The 27,779-nt window shown below is 30.8% G+C and overlaps 1 protein-coding gene across 4 annotated transcripts; it reads right to left on the reverse strand.

Annotated features, from left to right (window-relative positions):
• LOC107444208 (fatty-acid amide hydrolase 2) lies at positions 1-23,003 on the reverse strand. 4 transcript variants are annotated; one of them, XM_071185619.1, is made up of 9 exons: positions 22,749-22,958; positions 22,559-22,588; positions 19,816-19,998; positions 17,251-17,470; positions 15,614-15,823; positions 13,854-13,973; positions 12,054-12,208; positions 4,421-4,513; positions 1-1,819 (listed from the first exon to the last, which is right to left on the reverse strand). In XM_071185619.1, the coding sequence occupies exons 2-9, from the start codon at positions 22,574-22,576 to the stop codon at positions 1,214-1,216; spliced, it is 1,605 nt and encodes a 534-aa protein (XP_071041720.1). In that variant the 5' UTR covers positions 22,577-22,588; positions 22,749-22,958; the 3' UTR covers positions 1-1,213. The 4 variants fall into 4 exon arrangements, with proteins under 4 accessions (XP_071041720.1, XP_071041722.1, XP_042902499.1 ...); XM_043046565.2 differs by lacking the exons at positions 1-1,819; positions 4,421-4,513 and adding exons at positions 5,677-7,384; positions 10,983-11,075 and having other exon boundaries at positions 22,559-23,002; XM_043046563.2 differs by lacking the exons at positions 1-1,819; positions 4,421-4,513 and adding exons at positions 8,075-9,063; positions 10,983-11,075 and having other exon boundaries at positions 22,559-23,003.
• Positions 23,004-27,779: the final 4,776 nt, after the last annotated feature.

Raw genomic sequence — 27,779 nt, forward strand, 5'->3', positions numbered from 1 at the left:
TATAAAGAATTTTTTTTATTTTCAATAAACATAATGAAAGTTCTTAGAAAAGATAACAAATAGCAAAAACATTAAAACATTTAGCGTTACATAAAAGCAATGACAACGCAGAAATATACAAATAAAAGCGCTTATTATTATTTTTATTTTTTTTATTTATTTGTTAATTCTTTTTCGCTGCAAAAAACCCTCAAAATTTATTTTTTTACCTCTCATTATAATGGAATAACTTTACGTAGTAACCACCTTGATAGAACTCTACGTAGTAACCACCTTGATAGAACTTTACGTAGTAACCACCTTGATAGAACTTTACGTAGTAACCACCTTGACAGAACTTTATGTAGTAACCACCTTGATAGAATACGTAGTAACCACCTTGATAGTCTTAAGTGACGTGGTAGGAACACTCACCAAATTTTTGTTGGTTGTGATTGTAAACTTTTTTGGGTCGTAATTAATATAATAATAAAATTAAATAAAATTAATAAAATTATTTTTAAATAAAATTAATCTTTTAATAAAATTATTTTTAATTGTGGATATTTTATGTAATTTTACTGATTTTTCAACACAATTTTAATTTATTAGACACCTTTAGAAAACTTTTCAAATGTCGTGTTTTGTGATTTTCTACAATTGGGTACTTGCAACTCGAGCGGTGAAGTGATTATGCCTAACCATGTTAAATCGCATTTTCACAAAGAGCCATAAAAAGCCAAGATGGAAATTAAAAGATTATTTTTTTATATAAATTTATATAAAATTGCATTGCTATATACCGTCGCTTTCTTACAATCAAAATAAAATAGCTGAATTTGTCTTTAAGGAAATATGTTTCCTAAAAATTATTATCAACTCTTATAAAAGTTTTTTTAGCTTTAATTTCATCGTACTCTTTTATTGATTATTACGTTCACATTTGTCTTTGTATACCTATTTCATAAAGTCGTAGTTATGCGAAAAGAAGGTGGATTATTTAGGATTTCATAGCCGAAAAAAAATTAAGAACCTCTGGTCCAGATGCAATCTAGATCTAATAGTATATAAAGTAAATCTAAAGTGAATTCATTAGAAACCTGGTGACTTCTCACCGATAAAATGTTTCTTGATAGACCATTTCGGGTTTGATATATGAATCAAGCCCTTATTGTTTATACAGAAGAACAAAACGGTAAAATGCGCAGTACATACATTGTTATGAAATGAAAAGTCAAGTTCTTAGCTTGTCTTTTGCAAGAACCACCGGAGAGGGACTTATCCAACCACCGAAAACCTCTTCTAATTCGATTGCCGTTGCTATCGTAAGGTGATCTTTATAATAGCCACTTATGGCCTGAATACCAAACGGTAATCCATGGCTCAATCCTGCTGGTATCTGAGTGGACGCAAACCCTAAAATACTGAATATACACGTGTACGCTATGTTTGGATACTTTGGGATGGTCATCAGGTAATGGGGAGGAGTCTCGGGATGGGTCGGTATCAAGAAAATGGCATCTTCCTTAAAGATTTCATGAAACTTCCTCTCCATACTTTGGTATTGCTGGAGACAGAAATGATAGAACTTGTCTTTACTTCTCCTGTCAATCATTGCCAAGTAAATTGATGGCAATGTGTGGTTTGACATACGAAATAGACTTTTGAGCAGTTCTAACCACAAATTGATTTTACCACCTTTGCCAGCTAGAATGTCTTTGACGGCACTCATTCCTCTTTCTAGCAATTTGCACTCCCACATGGGAAATGCATACTCTAGTTCATCCATTTCTAAGCGTGTTGGTGTGACGCCGTACGTTGTTTCAAAGTGTTTCACAGCCTGGAATTTAAAAACAAATTTGACAGTTAAAGTGAGCAAAAAATATTAAATTATATTTAAAATGAGAGAAAAAACAAAATAAGGTTAAACAAAATAAAAACAAAATTGGTTAATAAAACTGTAAATATAAACAAATCTTGAACACAAAAATTTGAAACTAGCCTCGCAAATTAGTTCGTTATATGAAATTACAATGATTCATTAATCGTTTCATGAATATAGGGATTTTTTGATAAACTTTTCCAACACAGCCCCGACTACTATATCGAAACGTAACTTTTAGCAGAAAGGTTTGGAGTACCTTCAAGAAAAGGTAGTTTATAACCAAAAGTAATAAAACCAGACAAAATATGTTACGAAATATGTTAAAACAAACAAAACGTGAGACAAAATGTGTTAAAACTGTTGACCAATAACCCCTTTAGATTTTATATCTGATTCTTACCAAGCATGGTTTGGAAACTGTCTTAAAATGGTAATTTAATTTTGAAAAATTACCTACTTTGAAGTACTTATAACTGCTAAAGGTATTTTCATTTAGTTTATCGGTGGTGCGAAAAACTTCAAAACCGATTTTATAAAAATAACTAGAAGTTAATTATCTGAAATTTTAATCAGTCTTGAGAAAAGTCCGTTACCATTCGTTAATTTTTCCAGGTTATGGGTACCATGTGTTTGTTGAAGTATCCTAAAGCGTACCTTAGATCTGAAAAGTATAATGAGTAATAATAATTAAAAGATATAGTCTGGCCGCTAAAAGATGAGTACTCAATCTAATTGAAAGCTACCTTATAAGAACTCGTCTTTCTCCATTTTATTTTATTTACCGTGTTCGCATCTACCAGCCATCGCTGAGTTTCGAACCCGGGTTATCCATTTGGGAGGCAAGAGCTCTATCTCCTGTGCCACCACGGCTCTAATTCTTCATAATTTTTTATTTTACATTTTATAACCGTCGTTGAATAGTTGATCCAGGTTTGGGGTTTACGACTACTAACGTTCAACTCCGCAGCCGTGTAATTTAAAACCCAATCCAGAAGCCAAGGGAACTCCTGGATCAAGTATTGGGATCAAGTATCTCACGTCTTGTAATTTCTTGATTCGGTTGAAAAATATTTTTGGGATTTTATTGCATCATCTCCATCGGAAAATTCGGTCTAAGAGTGTACAACGCTCCCCTTTGAAGTGATGGAAAAAAATCCCAAGAAAAAAAAAAGGATGGAATACTTGGATCCTTAAATCGTTCTTGCTTGACGATGAGTTGAAAATACAATATTTGATAGTGACAAGCGAGCTGTCCTTATCGGAGAGGAAGTAGAAGACATATGTGCTTAAACAAAGTGGATAATTTCTATCATTAGCTACCACATTATGCATATCAAAAAACAGAAATGGATTCATGTGATGTCTCCATACTGAAATATATACCATTCTCGCTGCAAATCTAGTCTTCAAGCAGTGCATATGCTACCGTGAAGGACCGAAATCAAGAGAATGTCGACTTTCGCCAGTAAGAATCACACAATCGCTTTGGTGAATGCCCAAAATATTGTCATATCCGATTTTAAATTAAATTATTCGTTGATATTATTATATTTGTACGATATTTTAACATCTGCTGAGGATAGTTTAGGAGGACATCAGTTTTCGGAGTACCGATTAAATGCATACTGGGCAGTGGCACTTGATCTTACAAAAACAATGATGTAGGACAAACCAGGTAAATATATACCAGTGGCACTTAACTAGACCTAGTTTATATTTCGGACATATACCAAAGTGACTATGTGATTGTCAACATTCACTGGTGGAAGTCACCAACCACCAATTTCTGCATTCAGAGTAACATATATATCACGATATGTAATATTTCGCCACGGTAGAATAGTTCACATATACCCTTTGCAGTCCGAGGTCGCCTCTGAGTCACCCTCAACAGCCATCACTCTAAAATTAATCTTTTTATGCCTTAATAATTAACAACCATAGTATTTAAAGAATTTAAAAAAAAGTATATTAAGATAATGTATTATGTATTTTAAAGTTTTAAGTGCTTCGATTTGTTCAAACAGCATTTTAGAGCACTGGGAGTGCAAAAAGTAAATACTGTAGCTGTAGTCAGTCAAACGTATTTATCAGTATGATCCAGGATGATGCTCTGTGAGAAATGTTTTAAATCATTCGATTTTCGTGATAATTCATGCAGAGTTAGAAAACAGAAATCAAGAATTCAGAATTATTAAATATTAATGAATTTTATAAGCTATTGAAGATTAATTATGTATCATTTAAACATATTTATTAACGTAAAATTAACATAAAATAAAACTATTCCTTCAACATAAGTAAGAAATTAAATTGTGTGTATTATGTATCTTTTAAACATTTTTATTAAAACAAAAAATATACTATAAAATGTGAGTATATTTTTAGATAGTTAAATACAAAATTAAAATATATGCGAAAAATGTAACTTTTTTTCAAATAAATAAATAAGTAAATAAAATAAAAATGACGAACTTCTTTTCAATGTCCGCTAGAAACAAATTGTTAAAAATAATATTATAAATAAAATAAATTACAGAGAAACATTTTACCAACCTGATGAATTTTATTTTTAGCATCTGGTGTTGAGCAATTAAGTTTTCCAGGAATTTCTTCCATGTAATAAATTTTTACATTCCGAAAATTAACCTTTAAAAATAAAGACTATTACAAAAATATGAAACAAATATTATTTTTATAAAAATAATTTACTTGTCGATTACTTCCGAAATACTTGTGCACAATTTAGTTTCAATAAAAGAGTAAATTATTATCTGAGCTAATAATAATTTTAGATTAGCTGATAAAGCGGGTGCATCCATGACACATCTTTTCCTAACCTCGCTAAGACTTACAGACTCCTTAATTAATTCTTATTACCTCGAAATCCAAATTATTTTAGTTCAGTTACAATGACTGACCTTGACAATTATTCGTCTGAAATTGATAATAATTTTTTATTAAGTAATCGTTTACGATCTCTGAATGACAGATTCTAATTAGATTATTGTCATAAATTTTATGTTAATGGCGATAATCTGAGAACAATTTTTATGTAACAAAAGAATATGTCAGGAAATAATAAGCATGTTTTGGCTAATTATTTAACTCCAAAGGAAAGTTAAATGTGGATCTGAATATGCAAATAAACAGTGAGTATGTTTTATTTAAATAATAAAATCAAAGATGCATCTACACTTTAACGCTTTTCTTTGTAGCTAGGCCCTTTTTTGTATCAATATCATTTTTAGTTCATTCAACATTTGGAACGATAACAAAAACACTACTATCTATGCTTATTGCAAAAGGCATTAGTATCTTAAATTATGCTGATTGTTCGTAATCATAGCCCTTAATATTAATTTTTATAAACCACGAGAAAAAGAAAGTAAATGATTAGTGAAGAAACAACGCAGTTTAGAAAATGTTTATCTCAAATTTATGTTTAAAGAAAAATTTTATCTGAACCTGACGAACCATTAACGAGAAAGGCGATATTCAAAAAGTCAAAACCCATTTAGTTGTCAGAAGAAACTAAAAAGGGGAAAAGACTTTATTGAAAACAACTTCAAAATTTGATGTTCAATTACGTCCTTCTCAGTAGTAATTCGACAGAATTCGATAACGTTTTCGTTTTTAACCACNAAACAAGGTGCTAGAAATAGGTGATATATTTTCTTATGAGCCCGATGGTCATTTAATTGTATAAAATGTACTACATTAAGTTAATGTAACTCATGAATTCTCCATCTAAATATGAATTCATTTAATTTGTTAATTTTAATGCTTTGGATAAGAATTGTTTGCTTTGCTAAACGTCTCATTGTTATAATTTTATTGCCATTTTTTTACTCCTAGAGTTAACACGATGATATTTGGTAACATTTTAAAAATAAGAAGAGTGAAATATAAAGATTTTTTTATATTCAATAAACATAAAGCAAGTTGTTAGAAAAGATAACGAATAACACAAACATTAAAACATTAAGCGTTACATTAAAGCAATGACAATGCAGAAGTATACAAATAAAAGAGCTTATTTTTTTCATTTTTTTAATTTTTTTGCTAATTTTTTTTTGCTGAAAAAAATCCTCAAAATTTATTTTTTTACCTCTCATTATAATGGAAGAACTTTATGTAGAAACCACCTACATAGTCTTAAGTGACGTTGTAGGAACACTTACCAAATTTTTGTTGGCTGTAATTGTAAAACTTTTTGGGTGTTACCTTTTAATAAAATTATTTTTAATTGTGGATATTTCATGTAATTCTACTGATGTTTCTACACAATTTTAATTTACTAGACACCTTTTAAAATGTCTTGTTTTGTGATTTTCTATAATTGGGTACTTGCAACTCAAGAGGTGAAGTGATTATGCCTAACCATGTGAAATCGCTTTTTCACGAAGAACCATAAAAAGTCAAGATGGCAATTAAAGAGTATTTTCTTACATAAATTGATAGAAAATTGCATTACTATTTCCCGTCGCGTTCTTACAATCAAAATAAAATAGCTAAATTCGCCTATAAAGAAGTATGTTTCCTAAAAATTTATATCAACTCTTATAACAGTTTTTTTTAGCTTTAATTTCACCGTACTCTTTTATTGGTTATTACGTTCCCATTTGTCTTTACTTATTTTATTAAGTCGGAGTTCTGTGAAAAGATTGTGGATTATTTAGGATTTCATAGCCGAAATTAACTAAGGACCTCTGGTCTAGATGTAGTCTAGATCTAATAGTATATTAGGTAAATCTAAGTGAATTCATTAGAAACATGGTGTCTTCTCACAGATAAAAATGTTTCCTGATAGACCATTTCGGGTTTTGATATATGAATCAAGCCCCCCTATTGTTTATATAGACGAACAAAACGCTCAAATGCGCAGTACATATAGTGTTATGAAATGAAAAGTCAAGTTCTTAGCTTCTTTTTTGCAAGAATTACCGGAGATGGACTTATCCAACCACCAAAAACCTCTTCTAATTCGATTGCCGTTGCTATCGTAAGGTGATCTTTATAATATCCACTTATGGCCTGAATACCAAATGGTAATCCATGGCTCAATCCTGCTGGTATCTGAGTGGACGCAAACCCTAAAATACTGAATATACACGTGTACGCTACGTTTGGATACTTTGGGATGGTCATCAGGTAATGGGGAGAAGTCTCGGGATGAGTCGGTATCAAGAAAATGGCATCTTCCTTAAAGATTTCAAGAAACTTCTTCTCCATACTTCGGTATTGCTGGAGACAAAAATGATATAATTTGTCTTTACTTCTTCTTTCTATCATTGCCAAAAAAATTGATGGCAATGTGTGGTTTGACATACGAAATAGACTTTTTAGCAGTTCTAACCACAGATTGATTTTACCGTCTTTACCGGCTAGAATGTCTTTGACGGAACCTATTCCTCTTTCTAGCAATTTGCACTCCCACATGGGAAATGCATACTCTAGTTCATCCATTTCTAAGCGTGTTGGCGTCACGCCGTGCGTTGTTTCGAAGTGTTTCACAGCCTGGAATTTAAAAAAATTTTTGACAGTTAAAGTGAGCAAAAAATATTAAATTATGTTTAAAATGAGAGAAAAAACAAAATAAGTTCTTAGTACTGTAAATATAAACAAATCCTGAACAAAAATTTTTGAAACCAGCCTCGCAAATTAGTTCGTTTTATGAAGTTACAATGATTCATTAATCGTTTCTTGAATATCGGAATTTTTTGATAAACTTTTCCTACACAGCACCGATTACTATATTGAAAACGCAACATTTAGCAGAAAGGTTTCAAGTACCTTCAAGAAAAAGTACCTTATAACCAAAAGTAATAAAAGCGGAGATGAAGCGTGAGACAAAATACGCTAAAAGTGCTGACCAATAACCTCTCTAGATTTGATATCTGATTCTTACCAAGCATGGTCTTGAAACTGCTTTAAAATGGTAATTTAAGTTTAAAAAATTACATACTTTGAAGCATTTATAACTGCTAAAGGTATTTTCATTCAGTTTATCGGTGGTGCGAAAAACTTCAAAACTGAATATATAAAAATAATTGGAAGTTAATTTTCTGAAATTTTAATCAGTCTTGAGAAAAGTCCGTTACCATTCGTTAATTTTTCCAGGTTATGGGTACCATGTGTTTGTTGAAGTATCCTAAAGCGTACCTTGGATCTGAAAAGTATAATGAGTAATAATAATTAAAAGATATNGAAATATGTTTCCTAAAAATTATTATCAACTCTTATAAAAGTTTTTTTAGCTTTAATTTCATCGTACTATTTTATTGATTATTACGTTCACATTTTTCTTTGTATACCTATTTTATAAAGTCGTAGTTATGCGAAAAGAAGGTGGACTATTTAGGATTTCATAGCCGAAAAAAATTAAGAACCTCTGGTCCAGATGCAATCTAGATCTAATAGTATATAAAGTAAATCTAAAGCGAATTCATTAGAAACCTGGTGACTTCTCACCGATAAAATGTTTCTTGATAGACCATTTCGGGTTTGATATATGAATCAAGCCCCTATTGTTTATACAGAAGAACAAAACGGTCAAATGTGCGGTACATACATTGTTATGAAATGAAAAGTCAAGTTCTTAGCTTGTCTTTTGCAAGAACCACCGGAGAGGGACTTATCCAACCACCGAAAACCTCTTCTAATTCGATTGCCGTCGCTATCGTAAGGTGATCTTTATAATATCCACTTATGGCCTGAATACCAAACGGTAATCCGTGGCTCAATCCTGCTGGTATCTGAGTGGACGCAAACCCTAAAATACTGAATATACACGTGTACGCTATGTTTGGATACTTTGGGATGGTCATCAGGTAATGGGGAGGAGTCTCGGGATGAGTCGGTATCAAGAAAATGGCATCTTCCTTAAAGATTTCAAGAAACTTCTTCTCCATACTTCGGTATTGCTGGAGACAAAAATGATATAATTTGTCTTTACTTCTTCTTTCAATCATTGCCAAGAAAATTGATGGCAATGTGTGGTTTGACATACGAAATAGACTTTTTAGCAGTTCTAACCACAGATTGATTTTACCGTCTTTACCGGCTAGAATGTCTTTGACGGAACTGATTCCTCTTTTTAGCAATTTGCACTCCCACATGGGAAATGCATACTCTAGTTCATCCATTTCTAAGCGTGTTGGCGTCACGCCGTACGTTGTTTCGAAGTGTTTCACAGCCTGGAATTTTAAAAAATTTTTGACAGTTAAAGTAAGCAAAAAATATTAAATTATGTTTAAAATGAGAGAAAAAACAAAATAAGTTCTTAGTACTGTAAATATAAACAAATCTTGAACAAAAATTTTTGAAACCAGCCTCGCAAATTAGTTCGTTATATGAAGTTACAATGATTCATTAATCGTTTCATGAATATCGGAATTTTTTGATAAACTTTTCCAACACAGCACCGATTACTATATTGAAAACGCAACATTTAGCAGAAAGGTTTGAAGTACCTTCAAGAAAAAGTACCTTATAACCAAAAGTAATAAAAGCAGAGATGAAGCGTGAGACAAAATACGCTAAAAGTGTTGACCAATAACCTCTCTAGATTTGATATCTGATTCTTACCAAGCATGGTCTTGAAACTGCTTTAAAATGGTAATTTAAGTTTAAAAAATTACATACTTTGAAGCATTTATAACTGCTAAAGGTATTTTCATTCAGTTTATCGGTGGTGCGAAAAACTTCAAAACTGAATATATAAAAATAATTGGAAGTTAATTTTCTGAAATTTTAATAAGTCTTGAGAAAAGTCCGTTACCATTCGTTAATTTTTCCAGGTTATGGGTACCATGTGTTTGTTGAAGTATCCTAAAGCGTTCCTTGGATCTGAAAAGTATAATGAGTAATAATAATTAAAAGATATAGTCTGGCCGCTAAAAGATGAGTACTCAATCTAATTGAAAGCTACCTTATAAGAGCTCGTCTTTCTCCATTTTATTTTATTTGCCGTGTTCGCATCTACCAACCATCGCTGAGTTTCGAACTCAGGTTATCTTTTTGGGCGAGCTCTTTATCCCCTGAGTCACCACGGCTCTAATTCTTCACACTTTTTCATTTTGCATTTTATAACCGTCGTTGAACAGTCGACACAGTTTTGGGTTTACGACTACTAAAGTTCAACTCCGTAGCCTTGTAATTTAAAACCCAATCCAGAAGACAAGGGAGCTCCTGGATCAAGTATTGGAATCAAGTATCTCACGCCTTGTAGTTTCTTGAATCAGTTGAAAAATATTTTCAGGATGTTATTGCATTATCTCCATTGGAATATTAGGCCTAGGAGTGTACAAGGTTCCCCTTTGAAGCGTTGGAAAAAAATCCTCCCCCCCCCAAAAAAAAAGGTAGAATACTTGGCTCCTTAAATCATTCTTGCTTGACGATGAGTCGAAAATACAATATTTGATAGTGACAAGTGATTTATCCTTATCGGAAAAGAAGTGGAAGACATATGTGCATAAACAAAGTGGATAATTTCTATCATTAGCTACCACATTATGTATGTTAAAAAACAGAAATGGAATTATGTGATGTCTCCATACTAAAATATATACCATTCTCGCTGCAAATCTGAACCAAAATACCACTGAATGACCAAAATATTGTAGCTGTGGTCAGTCAAACGTATTTTTCAGTATGGTCCAGGGTGATGTTCTGTGAGAAATGTTTTAAATCATTCCATTTTCGCTATAATTGATGCAGAGTTAGAAAACAGAGATCAAGAATACAGAATTATTAAACATTAGAGAAGCTCATAAACTGTTAAAGATTAATTATGCGTCATTTAAACATATTTATGGACATAAAATTAGCATAAAATAAAACTATTCCTTCAACATAAGTAAGAAATTAAATGGTGTGTATTATGTATATTTTGAACATTTTTATTAAAACAAAAAATATACTATAAAATGTGAGTATTTTTTTAAGAAGTTGAATACAAAATTGAAATAATATGCAAAAAATGTAAACTTTTTTTCAAATAAATAAATAAATAAATAAAATAAAAATGATGAATTTCTTTTCAATTGCCGCTAGAAACAAACTATTAAAAATAATATTATAAATAACATAAATTTCAGAGAAACATCTTACCAACCTGGTGAATTTTATTTTTAGCATCTGGTGTTGAGCAATTAAGTTTCCCAGGAATTTCTTCCATGTAATAAATTTTTACATTCCGAAAATTCACCTTTAAAAATAAAGACTATTACACAAATATGAAACATATTATTATTTTTATAAAAATAATTCACTTGCCAATTACTTCAGACACTTTGCACAATTTATTTTCAATACTCTTTTAGTTTAGTTATACTGCCTGACCTTGACAATTATTCGTCAGAAATTGATAATAATTTTTTATTAAGTAATCGTTACGATCTCTGTATGACAGAGTCTGATTAGATTATTGTCATAAATGTTATGTTAATGGCGATAATCTGAGAACAGTTTTTATGTAACAAAAGAATAAGTTAGGAAATAATATGCATGTTTTGGCTCATTATTTAACTCTAAAGGAAAGTTAAATGTGGATCTGGATATGCAAATAAACTGTGAGTATTTAAGTATTAAAATTAAACACGTTTCTACACTTTAAGGTTTTTCTTTGTTAGCTAGGCCCTTATTTTGTATCAATATAATTTTAAGTTCATTCAACATTTGGAACAATAACATGAACTCTACCGTCTATGCTTATTGCAAAAGGCTTTAGTATCTTAAATTATGCTGATTTTTGGTAATCATAACCCTTAATATAAATTTTTATGAACCACGAGAAAAAGAAGTAAATGATCAGTGAAGAAACATCGCAGTTTAGAAAATGTTAATCTCAAACTTATGTTTAAAGAAATTTTTTATCTGAACCTGACGAACCATTAACGAGAAAGGCGAGATTCAAAACTTCAAAGCCCATTTATTTGCCAGAAGAAACTAAAAAAGGAGAAAAGACTGAAACATTGAAAACAACTTCAAACTTAGATGTTTAATTTCGTCCTTCTCAGTAGTAATTCGACAGAATTCGAAAACGTTTTTTTTTTCACCACTTATATTATTTCGTGACCCCTATTTTGCATACTTTTTGGATGTCAATTTTCGCCATATTACAGAAAACCTTGTCCACTAATAATTTGATATCTAAAATTTTTCTATAATTCTGAAAAATACTTACTCTTTTGTCCAGTGGCACTTTATTGCTGTTGTCAGATAAAATTCGCACCAATAAGGACAAATCTTTGGCGTATCGACACATTGGTCCTGTGCTAATGAAATCATCCAATAAGGCGTCTTCTTCTGCATCTTCCGGGGAGCAGTTTGATATATAATCTATTCAACCAAATCAATTCATTGAAATGTTACGTTGCAATCAAACAACTGAGAAAGCTGACAAAACATCTAAACTTCATGCCAACTTAACTTCGCATTGTTTTATTCTATTTTGCAATCATCGATAAACTGCGGAAGCAAATTTTTTTGAATTTACGACTATTAATGTTCAATTCCATAGCCTCGTAATTTTGAATTCAATCCAGAAGACAAGGGAACTCTTGGATCAAGTATTGGGAGAAATTTATCGTTGTGGAGGACTCTTTGATGGAACTAACCCGCATTTGCGTTACATAGAGTAAAAAGCCACTGAAACCCCCATGGTTAGCCAGATGGCAAGGGGACTCTAATACATGATCTGCCTACCACTGATGATATTTTACGTCAGCATTGTGGTCCGTGTGAATTGTATCGACCAGCCATCGCTGGGATTTGAACCAGGATCACATCATTGAGAGTGTCGAGCGCTTTATCCCCTGAGCCTCGACGGCTCAACTTTTTCGAATTGTTAAATGGAGCATGTATTGTGTTCTTTGAATATAATAATTTAATATTTTGAAACTTGGATAAAGAGTCGGTTTGTTCCTCGGAGCTTTTAACCCACTCCAAAATTCTTCAAATTTTAAGAAGTTTATCGTTTAACGTTAAACGTTTGTTAATCGCTTAACTGGTGATTTTTCGATTGATTCAATTAATAATTTTTACGTGACATCATATATCTTTTTGTTTATAATAATTCTTTTATCAATATTTCAAATATTTCTTTAAAGAAATTAAACTGCAATGAAAACAGTTAAAATCTTAAGGAAAAGTAAAATACAATTGACGATTTTTACAAGCTTGGGGAACACTTCCACTTAAAATGGTTTGACAATAAATGTGAGAAAACATGAAATTAAGATAATTTAGACGTGTTCAAATGTAAGTACATCTAAGTACATGTTCAAATACGCATGAGCAGCTCGTCTACAACAGGATAGCGTCTCTAGAGGCGTGCATTGACAATTTATGGAATTATCAATTTTTATGATGTGCTCTCTTCCTTCCTTCCAAGTTTGTATGTAGAGTTCATAAACACCCAATATATTAAGAGTTATAGTGAACTATGTCCCTGAAACTAACATGAGAGAACTAAATTCATAAATCTAATAGGCTTAAATCGCTAAAGGATTCTTTTCATGTTAATAGCAACATTTATCTCAAAACTATTGTTTATAGACTTGATTCATTTTAGCTCTGATTACGTTAAATAGAAACTGATCATTTCAAGGGGCAATTGTTATAGCAAAATCGATCTGCATTTGCCGACTTTACCAAATTATGATGACGCGAACTGAAGTATAAATATTTGAAAGACTCTTTTAAGGAGATAAACTTTTTATAATAATTGGGTACTTGGAACTCTAGAAAATTGAAGTGATTGATCTGATTTAATATGATTTGAATCACCTGATGCCCGATCAGGTGATTTAAATCAGATTTAATTGGATGACGGTAAGCGACGTCATGTACGTTTGTCGAACCTGATTAGCTTCTGAATTTACAAATGTCACCATTTAATAAATATGACGTACATTGTTGGTATCCAATTATATTAAACTATTTTTTAAGTTGAAACTTAAGTTCATAATAATAAGATACTCACTTCGGGAAGGCTTATGCCCGAAAATTCCACAAAATGATGATGGCATTCGTATGCTACCAGCCAAGTCGCTTCCAATACCAATAACAGCTGCAGCAGATGTTATTATAGCTGCTTCCCCACCTGAAAAATTATGACAAATTTGGTATGTTTAGTAAATAACAAGCCAATCGCTGTTTCATACAATTTACTTAATCTAACCGAAAAGTGTAGTCTTAATTGGCCATTTCCATTGTTGCCATTTTCCACGCTTTCAGTTTAAGGTACTTTGTATTGGTAGCGATGTAACAGTTGAATTTGCAATTTGAAGCAGAAATTGTCTTACCTTCGCGAAAAATTAATATTTCTTAAAATTAGATAAGGATTTGGATTCATTTACTTATAATATTTATGAGTAGTGGTAGTCAAAATAATACGATTTTGTTAAATAAAATATAAATATTAAAGGTATATATTTTATTACCAGTTTAAGTACAAAAAGAAAATCTCAAAATAATCTGAAGAAAATCAATCAGAAGATTCGGCAGCTATGGTTCAGACACTTTCCCCATTGTGTTAATAGTTGCACAATGTCATGCTCGCAAAAACCATTGACTATAGTTTGGATAAGCTGCGCATCTTGATCACTTCGTTTGTTTGAAACCCGTAGTCCTTTTTTGAGCTGATGGAAAATGTAAGACACATCAAAATAGATGTGGGATTAAGTTCATTATTTGAGTTTCTGCCGAAGTTCATTGGTTATATTTGCTGTTTGCAATCTAGCATCATCATGCAAAAGAATGTGTTCANTCTCTTCGTTTGTTTGAAACACGTAGTCCTTTTTTGAGCTGATGGAAAATGTAAGACACATCAAAATAGATGTGGGATTAAGTTCATTATTTGAGTTTCTGCCGAAGTTCATTGGTTATATTTGCTGTTTGGAATCTAGCATCATCATGCAAAAGAATGTGTTCAACTAGACGTTAATGATGATATTTCGATTTCGTTGCCTTTATGAGCTTTGTTAAATCTTTCAAATAATACTTAAGTTTTATAGCTACAAGAAACTAAAATAGATGAACCTTTTGAGAATCTTATCATCATTGTGCGTTCTTTTTAGAAACGTAACAATTATATATTACTCAAACTTCCTCATTTTGTTTTTTTATGCTATTATATGGATCCAGTGCAATAAGGTTTACATTAAAATTTATAGAATTATTACTACATGAACTTTGGTTCTTGTGTTATCATATGGATTTTGTAAAACGAATTTTGCATGAAAAAAATATAGATTACTGCTTGAACTTCCTCCAACTGTTCTTGTGTTATCATATTAATTTTGTTAAACGACTTTTGCATACAAAATACGGATTACTACGCTGAATTTCCTCTAACTGTTCCCTTATTATCATGTGGATTTAGTAAAACGAGTTTTGACAAAACAGTTATGGATTACTCCCTAAACTTCCTCCAACTGCTCTTGTGTTATCATACGGATTTAGTAAATCGAGTTTTGCGTGAAAAAAATATGGATTACTACTTGAACTTCCTCCAACTGCTCTTGTGTTATCATGCTAATTTTGTAAAACGACTTTTGCATAAAAAATATGGATTACTACCCTGAATTTTCTCTAACTGTTCTTTTATTATCATACGGATTCAGTAGAACGAGTTTTACCAAAACAGTTATGGATTACACCTTGAACTTTCTCCAACTGCTCTTGTGTTATCATACGGATTTTGTAAAACGAGTTTTGCATAAAAAAATTATGGATTACTACCTGAACTTCCCCCTACTGTTCTTGTGTTATCATATGGATTTTTAGACATGCCAAAGACAAGGTTTGCACTCTCCCACCACAATAACGTTTCTGGAACGTTTGTAACAGTCACAGGTATTGCTCCAGCTTTTCTATATAGTGCTGTAGTATCGGCATCTTGTGCAGCAACTGCATTTTTCGATTTATAATAGCCACAAGTTTGGGCCATTCCTAAAGATAAAAAAAAATCTCCACAATAAAACAAAATTTTAAAGATTTATTTTCAAAATCTGGTTTAGTTTACTTATTCTTATCATTTTCATTGCTTCTTATCATTTGCTACATACTTTAAAGTATCTTTATTAGTTAATACAGATTTTAGTGAAAATAATACATCAAAATATTTTGTTTTATAATGAAGTACCAATAAAAATATGTATTAATAACATAAAAAGTCAATAAAACTGTATTATCCAAAATGTAAAATTTAGGTCTACTTTTTTTTAACAGAAAATAATAAAATTAATCAATAATCATAATTAATGTAATAGCTATTAAATTAAAGCTTTAAATTATTTTTGAATCTCTTTATTGCAGTTTGTAAGGTTTTGGTTAAAAATTAATAAAGTTCTGGAAGTTTTCAGTATATGTTTATTGAAAATATACCAAATATGGTGTTGTGTGTTTCTGTGGTCACTAAACACAAATTATTAAAACTGATAAATTAAGAGTTTTATAGACAAATAGTTATTCTCTTAAGTTCTGATAAAAGTTGTACAAAAATACAGTTTATTTTAATAATTTCTGCTTTAGTTCTATACTACGGAAGAAAATATTGCACACAAGCTTCATATGTTGGAAGGTATGCTGCCACACAAAGAAAAATCAACGTTTTATGCACAAGTTTTATGCAAAAAAACTTTTATCCGAAAAAAAATTTTGTTTTATCAGATTTTTGAAATTTTATTTTAGATTTCATATCGTTTAATTTATGGAAAATTGTAGTCAATTGAAGCACTTACATTGTCTAACAAGCTTCATATGTTGGGGAAGGTATGCTGCCGCGCTAAGAAAAATCAACGTTTTATGCAAAGAAACTTTTATCCGAAAATAAATTTTGTTTTATCAGATTTTTGAAATTTTATTTTAGATTTCATATCGTTTGATTTATGGAAAATTGTAGTCAATTGAAGCAATTACATTACCTAACAAGCTTCATATGTTGGAAGGTATGCTGCCGCGCAATGAAAAATCAACGTTTTATGCAAAAGTTTTATGCAAAAAAACTTTTGTCCGAAAAAAAATTTTGTTTTATCAGATTTTTGAAATTTTATTTTAGATTTCATATCGTTTGATTTATGGAAAATTGCAGTCAATTAAAGCACTTACATTGTCTAACAAGCTTCATATGTTGGAAGGTATGCTGGCGCGCAAAGAAAAATCAACGTTTTATGCAAAACTTTTATGCAAAAAAACTTTTATCCGAAAATAAATTTTGTTTTATCAGATTTTTGAAATTTTATTTTAGATTTCACTTACAGTGTCTTTACATTTACACTGCAGTGTCCAGGAAGAAAATTCTCGGCAAAATGACAATGCATATATACATATATATACTGTATTTAGAAGATAAAAGATAATACATATGCTTAAGGTACCTTTTACTCCTATAGCTTCTTTGCACGTAAAAGGTACTCCGAGTAACGGTGTATCTCTCTCAATATCATCCAGAAGCTTTTCATTTTTATCCAAAAAGATATCGATATTTCTTGCATCTTTCAGTGCATATTCATATCTCTCGTCACAAGCTGCATTAATAAAAGGATGTACCTCCCGGGATCTCTCCACGTAAGCTTTCATTACATCCTCACATTTTACCTACATTGAAAAACTTTACTTATCATACTTTTTCAAGTTTGTGTACTAACTTACCGTCACGAGAAAAACTCTCTCAGGGATCCTTATCCAAGAAAAAGAAACAAAAAATTGGGAGCAAAAACATTTAATTTCGGAAGGAGTAAATAAGATCTTATTAATTAATTAATATGCTATACAGGCAAAATTATTATCTTATTAATTAATATCCATAAATACAAAATTGTTTCATGCCTGGAAAAATATTTTACTCCTGTCAGAAATATGATGGGAAATGAATTGATTCTACTATCAGTTTTTCCCCTCTTCCGAAGCAACACAATGCGTGTGTTTTCCTCTAGTCTGTAGGTCAATAACATGACGCTCATCCTGCTTGTGATTTATAAATCAGGAATTCGAAATTAAAGCTTTAATTTATTAATTTATCAAAAATTCTTTCCTCAAATATGAGAGAGAATCATTTTACACGTCGTTTCTCTGCTACTGAAAATCCTGCTATGTAATTAAAATTTATTGGACATACATATAGGAATTTGGATTGAATTGGCTTCATATGAGATGCTGCGGAGCTACTATCTACGCAGGGTTAGCGGTGAAAAAGGGCAACTGAAAATAAAAAAATGTGGCGATTAAAAAATTAAAAACATTTGAAAAGAATCTTTTTGGTCTAATTACGTATAATTTAAAATGGAAGTCATAGTGGTAGTTACTATTGAACATTTAAAAAGATTGTGAATAAATAAAAGTGAATTGAGTTTCTACCACTTTTTAAATTTTTAGTCATCCGTGGCACGCCTGTTCAGACCAACGGATGCTTCGTTTCTTTATCTGATATGTGTGGCCGTAGGCAACTGAGACAAATGGTGTGAAAGGCATTAATAGCAGCTTAATATCATGATATAGTAATAGTAACATTGAAAAATGATGGAACACTTTTATACTAACTTCAACATCAACAATTTTTCCTTCAGTAATAAATGTTTTGGAAGTTTTTACATGGCAAAATTGTAAGCCTTTCTTTTCCTGATTTCCTTTATTATAACAATACAATGAAGAAAAAATCATCCTACAAAATAATTGTTGGTATAAACTTGAGAAAGGTTACTGTATTCCATTGCACATTTTGTTTAATCTGATCTTTGCATGAGTAAAAATGACATTATTTTGAAAAGCTTCACGCATGATCTTTCAAATTTCGTCAACAGTTTTGCCATGTAAAATCTACGAAAATATTGGTTGATGAAAGAAAAATTGTTTACTTAGCGATAGTACGGAAGTGTTTCTATTATTTTGATCAACCCTTTTTTGTATTTTAAATTTAAGAATTATGGTGGATTTTCTCCCTTGGTCATCTCTCCTCTCTGGGAGTATCCATCATATTCGGCTGACCAATTCCAATAAAACAAAAAATGTACTGTATGTTTAGTGACTTTATTTAATGTTAAAATATTATAATAATGCATTTTTTTAGAAAAGTGTACCGAAAGGCAACAAAAATCAACATACGACACAAAATGTATAGTAACTTTCTAAAAACGCAAAGGAATTTTATAGTGAAAATGGAGCTTCAATGTTTATTTTTTTTCATTTTCTTTTGTGTCGTTTCTTTTTTTTTTATCCTTTCTTTTTTTTCGATTTTTCAGATATTAGTACAATAATAAAATCAGAGCCGCGATAGCTCAGAGGATAGAGCGTTCGCCTTCCAATGAGGCTAACCCAGTTCGAATCCCAGTGGATACGAATTCCGCAACCGGCTTGCACCGACCACAGTGCTGATGTGAAATATCCTCAGTGGTAGACGGATCATGGGTTACAGTCCCCTTGCCGTCAGGCTAACCGTGGGAGGTTCTCGTGGTCTTCCTCTTCATGTAACGCAAATGCGGGTTAGCTTAATCAAAAAGCCCTTCTCGAAGGCAAATTTCTCGCAATACTCGATCCAAGAGCTCCCTTGTCTTCTGGATTGGGTTCAAAATTACAAATCTACGGAGTTGAACATTAATAGTAGTAAACCCATAAAATTGGGTCGGCTGTTCAACGACGGTTATAAAATAAAATCAATTTGTTTTCTCATTTTAAATTCACATGAAGAACATGGTTTTAGAAATTTTTTTTTAAAAAAAATACTTGTTTATTTTCTGTTATAAAATAAGAACATTAAATTTTTCTTAGCTTCAATATTTGGCCAATACGTCTTTGATGCTGTATTTTTTTAAATCTTTTTTTCAAAAATTAATGCTAAATCACAACCGTGGAATTTGAACTTATATTTAAAATTAAATCAGTTAGATAATAAAATAAACAATGTATTTTTGTACAAAAGGACAAAATTAAAAAACAATCATTCTTACCTGGCGCTTTCGAATTTTTTCAGCAAGTTCGGAAGCTGTGTAAAGTAATAAAGGATTGCGTATGGGAGGTAGTGGCTTTGTAGGTCCCATGAAAATTCGGTACAAAATCGAAAGAATTTTGTCAGAGAATGGTCGAGTGAATGTTATAATGATTCTCAAAATGTCGCCAATCGAACGTGCCACCTAAAGAGAAAGAACAGGTAAAATTTGCAAAAAAATATACTTCAGTATAACAAGCAATCACTTCTTAGGGAGGAGTGTGCTAAGACCTGGTATCTCGAATATATTGGAATTAGTTCTCTTTTCTATGGGATAAACTCTGAATTACACCTTACTAGTGAAGAAGGACCTACCATATTAGCATGCTCTTGTCAGTTAATTTACGGAGCCTGAATGGATAAGTTTGTTTTATTTTGTGAACTAACTAATATTCTCTTGTTCTTAAGCTACCTTTATTTTTCCTTAGAGATATAAAAATTAGTTTTAGTCCAGCTTATAATACGTTTACTAAAGGTTCATACCCAAACAAATTATAGTAGCACTGTTCTGTTTCGTTTCGATAACCTCTGCTCTCGGGATAAGACTGGGTACTCAATTTATGTGTGTCTCGGCCCACGAAAGCTACAGTGCAGCAGAGGAAGAAAACAACTACACCTAAGGCTGAACAAAGATTTTACAGGCCCAGGGACAAAATTTAAGGATTCTTCAAAGTACAGAAAAACTTATTTTCTTATTTTGTAGAATTTTTAAAGAGTCTTTATACGAAATCATGGTTTTATATCAATAAAAGGAAATTCTAAGCAACTATTTTTGGAGAAAACTAATTTAAAAGCACTATATTTAATTAGAATTTTATGTTTTTATTTTTCCCACGGAGAAACTCTGCTCTCTTGATATGACTGGGTACTCCCTTCATGTGGGCCGAAGAAGGCTACAGTGCAGCGAATGAAGAAAACAACGACATCGAAGGCTGAACAAAGATTTTGGAGGCCCCGGGACAAAAATTTAAGGATTCTTCAAAGTACAAAAAGCCTTATTTTCATATTTGTGGTATTTTTAAAGAGACTTTATACAAAATCGTGGTTTTATGTCAATAAAAGGAAATTCTAAGTAATTTTTTTGAGGGAAAAAAAAAGAAACACATTTATAAGCACAATACTTAATTAGAACTTTATGTTTTTATTTTGACCACAGAGAACCAAGAAAATTATGTTTTGTAGATGTTTACAGGAAGTTAATTAAAAAAAAGGAAAGGAAGGTCTCAAGGGGAAAAAAATGATAAAATTAGAGAGTTGGGTGAGGGACAGACAGAAATGAAACTAGACATAAATTTTTTCTAGTTTCTGAATATTACACTTGAAAATGCGCGAAACTTTTAATGATTATAAAGGAGTAAAACATCACTCTTGAAAATATCTAATATATTTTCAGAAAATCACAAAAATCAATTTTGCCTTCGTAAACTTTAGAGGTCCCTAATAGAGGGCCCTAAAATTATACCATCCCTGATTAAACTGGCTCTGATTGGAAATGATCGTTTAGTTTCCGAAAACTATTAATGGAATATTATTTGTAAATTTTTGTAAAATATACTGTCATAGTTTTTTTTCCAGAGTTATTTAAAATATAACAAACAGATTTTTTTTTACGAAAAAAAAAATAGAAAAAAAAGATGACGTAACGGGAGAATTATGAACTAGATTGTTTGAAAGGACCACAATTCAGTAATATTAACAGTTTGAAGGTTGAAAAGATTCAGAGGTACTTCACTGTCTCTGTGTGTAATAGAACTCTCTCAATATTTATATTAGCTCTAATGTTATGTTTAGCTTCTATTTATTCTTTATGAAAGATTTCAATAGTATAAAATAAGAAAATATTTCTCTGGTCAATATTTAAATATAACATCAGTCTTAGCAACTCTTTAATACCAAATTCTTTGCAAAAAAACAACTCCTCTAAATTATGAATATAATATTAAATTAAGTCCCAATAATACTTGCGGAATTAAACAAAAAGCACCAAAAACGTTTTGATCTTGTGACAAAAGGCACTGAATGTTAAGTTTATTAAAATTAGTTTGAAATAATGCTTTAAAAGTGCAATGAAAGGCTACAAAAATCAACATACGGCACAAAATATTTAAATATTCTTGATAATAGTGATGAGGATAATAAAACAATTTTCTTACAAACTTCTCGAAAGCCATTTCTAATTATTCTTTAAGAAATAATTTTATGATTTTAACAAATATTTCAATAACTAAATAATACAGACAAATAGAGTTCACAAATATTTAACTAAATGATTTCAAATACTAAATGATATTACCAACATGATCCATTTTACACAAATGCTGTTTGTTATCGCTCTTTGAAAGCTAAAATACTTGAGATAAATATCGTCGGCGATTGTTAATTTTGCAATTTAATTTTTAATTAATCAATTTTTAAATAAATTAATTTTTTTGTTTATCAGATATCCATATCGAGGCCAAGTTGTGAAATCTGTCTAGGTTCCTAGGTGGAATAAAAATGCAAATAATTTACTAAGAGATTTATTTAGTTAAAAAAAAAAAGATTAGAGTNGAATTAAAAATTAGTTTAAAATTTTATGTTAAAAGTATATATAATAACAGTAATTTTAAAAAAGTGTAAAAAGGACAACAATAAAATGAACAAACAAAATATTTAAATAAATATTGTTGATAATAGTGATAAAGATAGCCAAACGATCTACTTACAATTCTCTCGAAAGCCATTTCTATTTGTTCCTTAGGAATAAAAAAAAATTGTTTGGTGTTATTTTAACTAATATTTGAATAACTGAACAATGCAGAAAAACACAGTTAAGAAATAATTAACCGAATGATTTTAAATACTGCTAAATGATATTGAGAACATGATTTATATTACACAAATGCTGTTTGTTACCGTTCTATGAAAGCTAAAATACTTGACACAAAAATCGTCTGCAATTGTTTATTTTATGAGTACTTTATCAGATGCTCTTCTTCGAGGCTAAGTAGTTAAATCTGTCTATATTCCAGGATGTAAAAAAAAAGTTAACTTACATAAGAGATTTACTTCTTGAAAAAGGAAAAAAAGCATTAAGATTCTAGACAGGTGACAAAAGAATTTTTTAAAAATAGTATACACTTTTGATTCTATGAAAATGATTGAGAAGATTCCCGGTTATATTTTTTTATTAATCAGTAATGACCGTCTTACGCAACGTCATGAGTTATATAAAAGGTAAGTTTTCTTTTTTTAATGAGGTGATGTCTATTTTCAGATAATTTGTTACTTTATATAATCCCATGATTTTTACTTTATATACTTTATATACATGATTTTAACTTTGTTACTTTATATAATCCCATGATTGCTGTTAATAATTTTCTTATATTTTGTTGCGCAATTTGTTTTAAAATAGAATCAGAAGAAAAGTTTGTTAGAGGAATGGGAATTGCTTTCACAACTTTGTTGCGCAATTGCATTGAAAATGAATAAGATAACTAATAACTAAGTTTTTATGTTTGTGTACACGCATACACAGACAGTAAAGCATGAAACGGATTGTTAGGAATAATTTTGAACCTGTTGATCCGGCTTTTAAAATCTAATAATCCACTGTTATTTTAGTGTTGTGGTTTATACATTTCTTTACATTATGTTGCGAAATTTGTTTTAAAACAAAAGCAGAAAAAAAGTTTACCCGAGGAATGGGAATTACTTCCACAATTTTGCTGCGTGATCTCATTGAAAATAGATAATATAACTAATTAAAGTTATTATGCTTGTGTGTACGCATATAGGACGAATTCTAAAAATATTCAGGTCACACGAGCAGTGATAGAAAGACAGTCAGAAGAGATCAAAAAATTAAAAGAAGCAGGCAATTTTGGAACATCTTAGAATCAGTTGTTTCATTTATTTGTTGAGACTGGTTTTTTGATTGTAAGGCGTGTACTAATCCATCACGGGAAATGAAAATCATATAATCCTTGTTGATGTGTTTTTAATAAATTTTTTACAGCTTAAATATATTTTATTGATCGCAGCATCGGGATAAATTTATTTACCTTAAAGGAATCGTGTTGTGTTATTTATTATGGCTTTCTTGGAATGAGCAAAAAAATGCGATTTAGTGGAGTAAAATGAGGAGTTAAGGGAAAATGTCAAAGACAATATTATTGTGTGATTTAATACATTTCATAACTTAAAAACGACAATTTGAACAAGACTGGTTCACTTTTACTAACAAACCAAGTGGTCCATCAAATATTGGCACTAATCAGCGTCTAACTATTGGTACTGGAGATATCTATACTACTCAGCGGAATACGTAGGATATCCACAGGTTAAATGTACCTTTATATAGTAATTTTGGAGGGTCAGCCACAGATTACAGATTCTCAAATAAAAGAGAGTCACTTATCATCTTTTCATTCACCTGATATAACAAAATTAACAGCAAGAGAATCTGAAGAATAAATTAACAGCCATGACCAAGTTGAAGAAATTTTATTAAAACTGTTTAATTTAAGTCCTGGAAAATTACGGAAGAAATCTATCAAAGAGCAAAGACACCAAATGATAAAAAAAATTCTTCTTTAAAAAGGGTCTCAATAGTACAGGAAATATTCTCTGGGTACTCAGCCTACCATGCAAAGTGCAATGAAACACTTGATAACAGCCATGTATTTCATTAAAATATCCATAGGTGATTCTAGTGATTGATAGAGGATCTGTGTCGATGATTAATGCACTTTTTACTATTTTTGTAGATCTAGTTTCCTAAGACAAATCTAATGGGATCAAGGAATATCTTGATGTTTTTCAATTAGTCAGGTGCATGAAAAATCAGNCTTAAATAAAAGAGAGTCACTTATCATCTTTTCATTCACCTGATATAACAAAATTAACAGCAAGAGAATCTGAAGAATAAATTAACAGCCATGACCAAGTTGAAGAAATTTTATTAAAATTTTTTAATTTAAGTTCTGGAAAATTACGGATGAAATCTATCAAAGAGCGAAGACACCAAATGATAAAAAAATTGCTTCTTTAAAAAGGGTCTCAGTAGTACAGGGTACTCAGCCTACCATGCAAAGTGCAATGAAACACTTGATAACATCCTTGATAACAGTCATGTATTTCATTAAAATATCCATAGGTGATTCTAGTGATTGATAGAGGATCTGTGTCGATGATTAATGCACTTTTTACTATTTTTGTAGATCTAGTTTCCTAAGACAAATCTAATGGGATCAAGGAATATCTTGATGTTTTCAATTAGTCAGGTGCATGAAAAATCAGTTCTTTTTAATTTTTTTTTAACTTCTTTTATTTCATTTTATTTTATAACCGTCGTTGAATAGCCGACCCAGTTTTGATCTTACGACTACTAATGTACAACTCCGTAGCATTGTAGAATTGAGCCAATCCAGAAGACAAGGCAACGCCTGGATCAGTACCCCCAGAGGTAGTTGGTATGATTTGTTATGGGAGCATGGAGGACTTAGTGACTCGACGTATTTTTAACGTGCATCAGTCACCATTTTCTACACGGGGAGTCTTTTGCCGATGGGGATTGAACCCACTACCCCTTGTGCATGGGCCCAGTGCTCTACCTACCAGGCTGTCCTGTCCCCTTCTTTTATTTTATTCAATTTTTGTGAATGTCCATTTCATTCAGAGTTTAAAGAAATAAAATTAAGTAAAAGTTCTTTTGCTTACGCCTGGCTAACTGAAAAGTACCAACTACTTTTATGCGCATGTTAAGTTTTTTGATCGATTTGGCATAAATGTTCAGCATACTTCAGTTAAGTTCGTCACCCACAGTCAAACTTTGTGTAAATGTTTCATAGAACTGTCAAGCGGATCTTAACCAATCGGAACCTGTTTCGAATCAGGTTTCTACCATTTGCTCTTTTAACTTTGCGTACTATGATACAAGAAAAAGATTATCCCCATNAAATTTATAAAAAGAACCTGCAAGTGTCACTCTAAGCTGTAAGTTTACTGTCATCTCTGGCTGACGTTTTTACAGTTTTTATTTTCCCAATATTTAGCTTCACATCATCCTCATGCATCAAAATGAATTATGTGTCTGATTAGAGAAAAGCAATTTTACAGTGATACCGTGGCCAGCTATTTCACCAGATCTGAACACAATTAAAAATTTATTGAGTACTAAAAATATCCAGCTAACAGAAGCATTGATAGAAAAACGGTGCACTGAGATCAACAACCAGATCATAGAAAAATTAAAAGAAGCTGATAATTTTGGAACGAATAAGTTCTCACTATTAATTCTAAATAAATTAGTTAAGAGTTGTTAATTTTTGTTGAAACTGTTTTTTTCCTCCTATTTCAAGGTGTTGTGCTAACCGTGATGGAAATGATATAAGCTTTGTTAATGTTTCAAATAATTATTATTATTATTTCTTTTTAATAAAATATTTCTGTTCAGCTTGAATCGGTAAATATACAGATAAAACATACAGATGTTCTGATATTTTACTATTTTGGTTCATATCTTTATTTATTTATTATATTTTTTATGTAATTTGTTTTAAAATTGAAGATGAAAAAAAAGTTTTCACGAGAAATTGGACTAACTTTCCCAACTTTGTTAAGCAATGACTTAGCTAACCAAATAAATGAAATAATTAATTTAAGTTATTGCGTTTGTGTATTCAATCCCTAAAACGAAAAACGGAACATAACGGAAATAATTTTTAATCTAATGATCCTATTTCTATGTACTGAAATGTGATTAATAGTTTGCATACTAATAGACTATGAGAGTAAAAGTTTTCGAATTCATAACTTGAATTTCTTTCTTCTGAAAATATACCTGAATAACCACTGAGAACCTGAATAACCGCTTTTTGCAGTCTTGGGTATCATTGTTTCTTTGAATAAGAGTCAAATTATACGAAGAACATTTAAAACTTCGTACTCTTTTGATACTATATTTTTAATGTTTGCACTTTTCATTAGATATCGTAAATTATCTTTTATTTATTATCTTCTATCTATTATCTTTTATTTAAAATATTAGGATAATTAAAAAGTTTGTTACTAAAATTATCTTACCTTATTTATTTTTGTTTTATACTTACCTAAAATAAATAAAAATTTAACGAGTCAAATTTACATATTTCACACTATTTTTAAACACTAAAAAATCAAAATGAAGCATAAACTGATTCGACAATTTATTTAAAAAAATTGAAATATGAGAATAAAATTTTATGCGGTTCAAAATTAAAATATTTTATAATGAACACTAAAATTCAAGTACAAATGAAGAAAAAAGCTACTTAATATTTTTCAAAACCACCTTTAGCATTGATCACTGCGTATAAACAATCTTCCATAGAATAGAAGAACATTTTTTTTGCTGTCTGCATTAGCGCTAGTAGACTTAATGTTCTCAAATAGCTCAGCTTTGTTTCTAGGAACAATTCTTCCCAGTTCTTTCTTTACTATTTTCAAAAAATTTAAATTTGATAAGCATCTGGTGTATTAGCTAGTCATGGTAGCACTATAATTTTGTTTTGCTCCAGTCAGATTTTAGTTGATTTTGTATGAGGCGAGCATAAATCTTGTTTGAAAATAAAATCGTTCTCAAATATTCATGCAGCGCTCGAGAATATCTTGATATATCTTGATATCTGAAGCAACTTTTACCTTTCCAGGTACGTTTATGCTAATGTAACTTAACACTATCTCACTATAGCTGCAAACAACCGCACATTTCAAGCTTTCTTTAATAAATTTTTCATGTAATCTCTCTATTATTATTTCATCCACCAAACTCGAACGCTTTGACAACCATAAGACACGCATGGACATACTTTCGGCACTAAATATAGTTTTGCAACTCCATAAGTATCTTGATTTTCACCATCTTATTCTTGCAAGCTTTTGTTTTACAGTCGTTAGTGGTTT

Source organism: Parasteatoda tepidariorum, chromosome 9 (assembly GCF_043381705.1).
Source record: "Parasteatoda tepidariorum isolate YZ-2023 chromosome 9, CAS_Ptep_4.0, whole genome shotgun sequence".
NCBI lineage: Eukaryota > Metazoa > Arthropoda > Arachnida > Araneae > Theridiidae > Parasteatoda > Parasteatoda tepidariorum.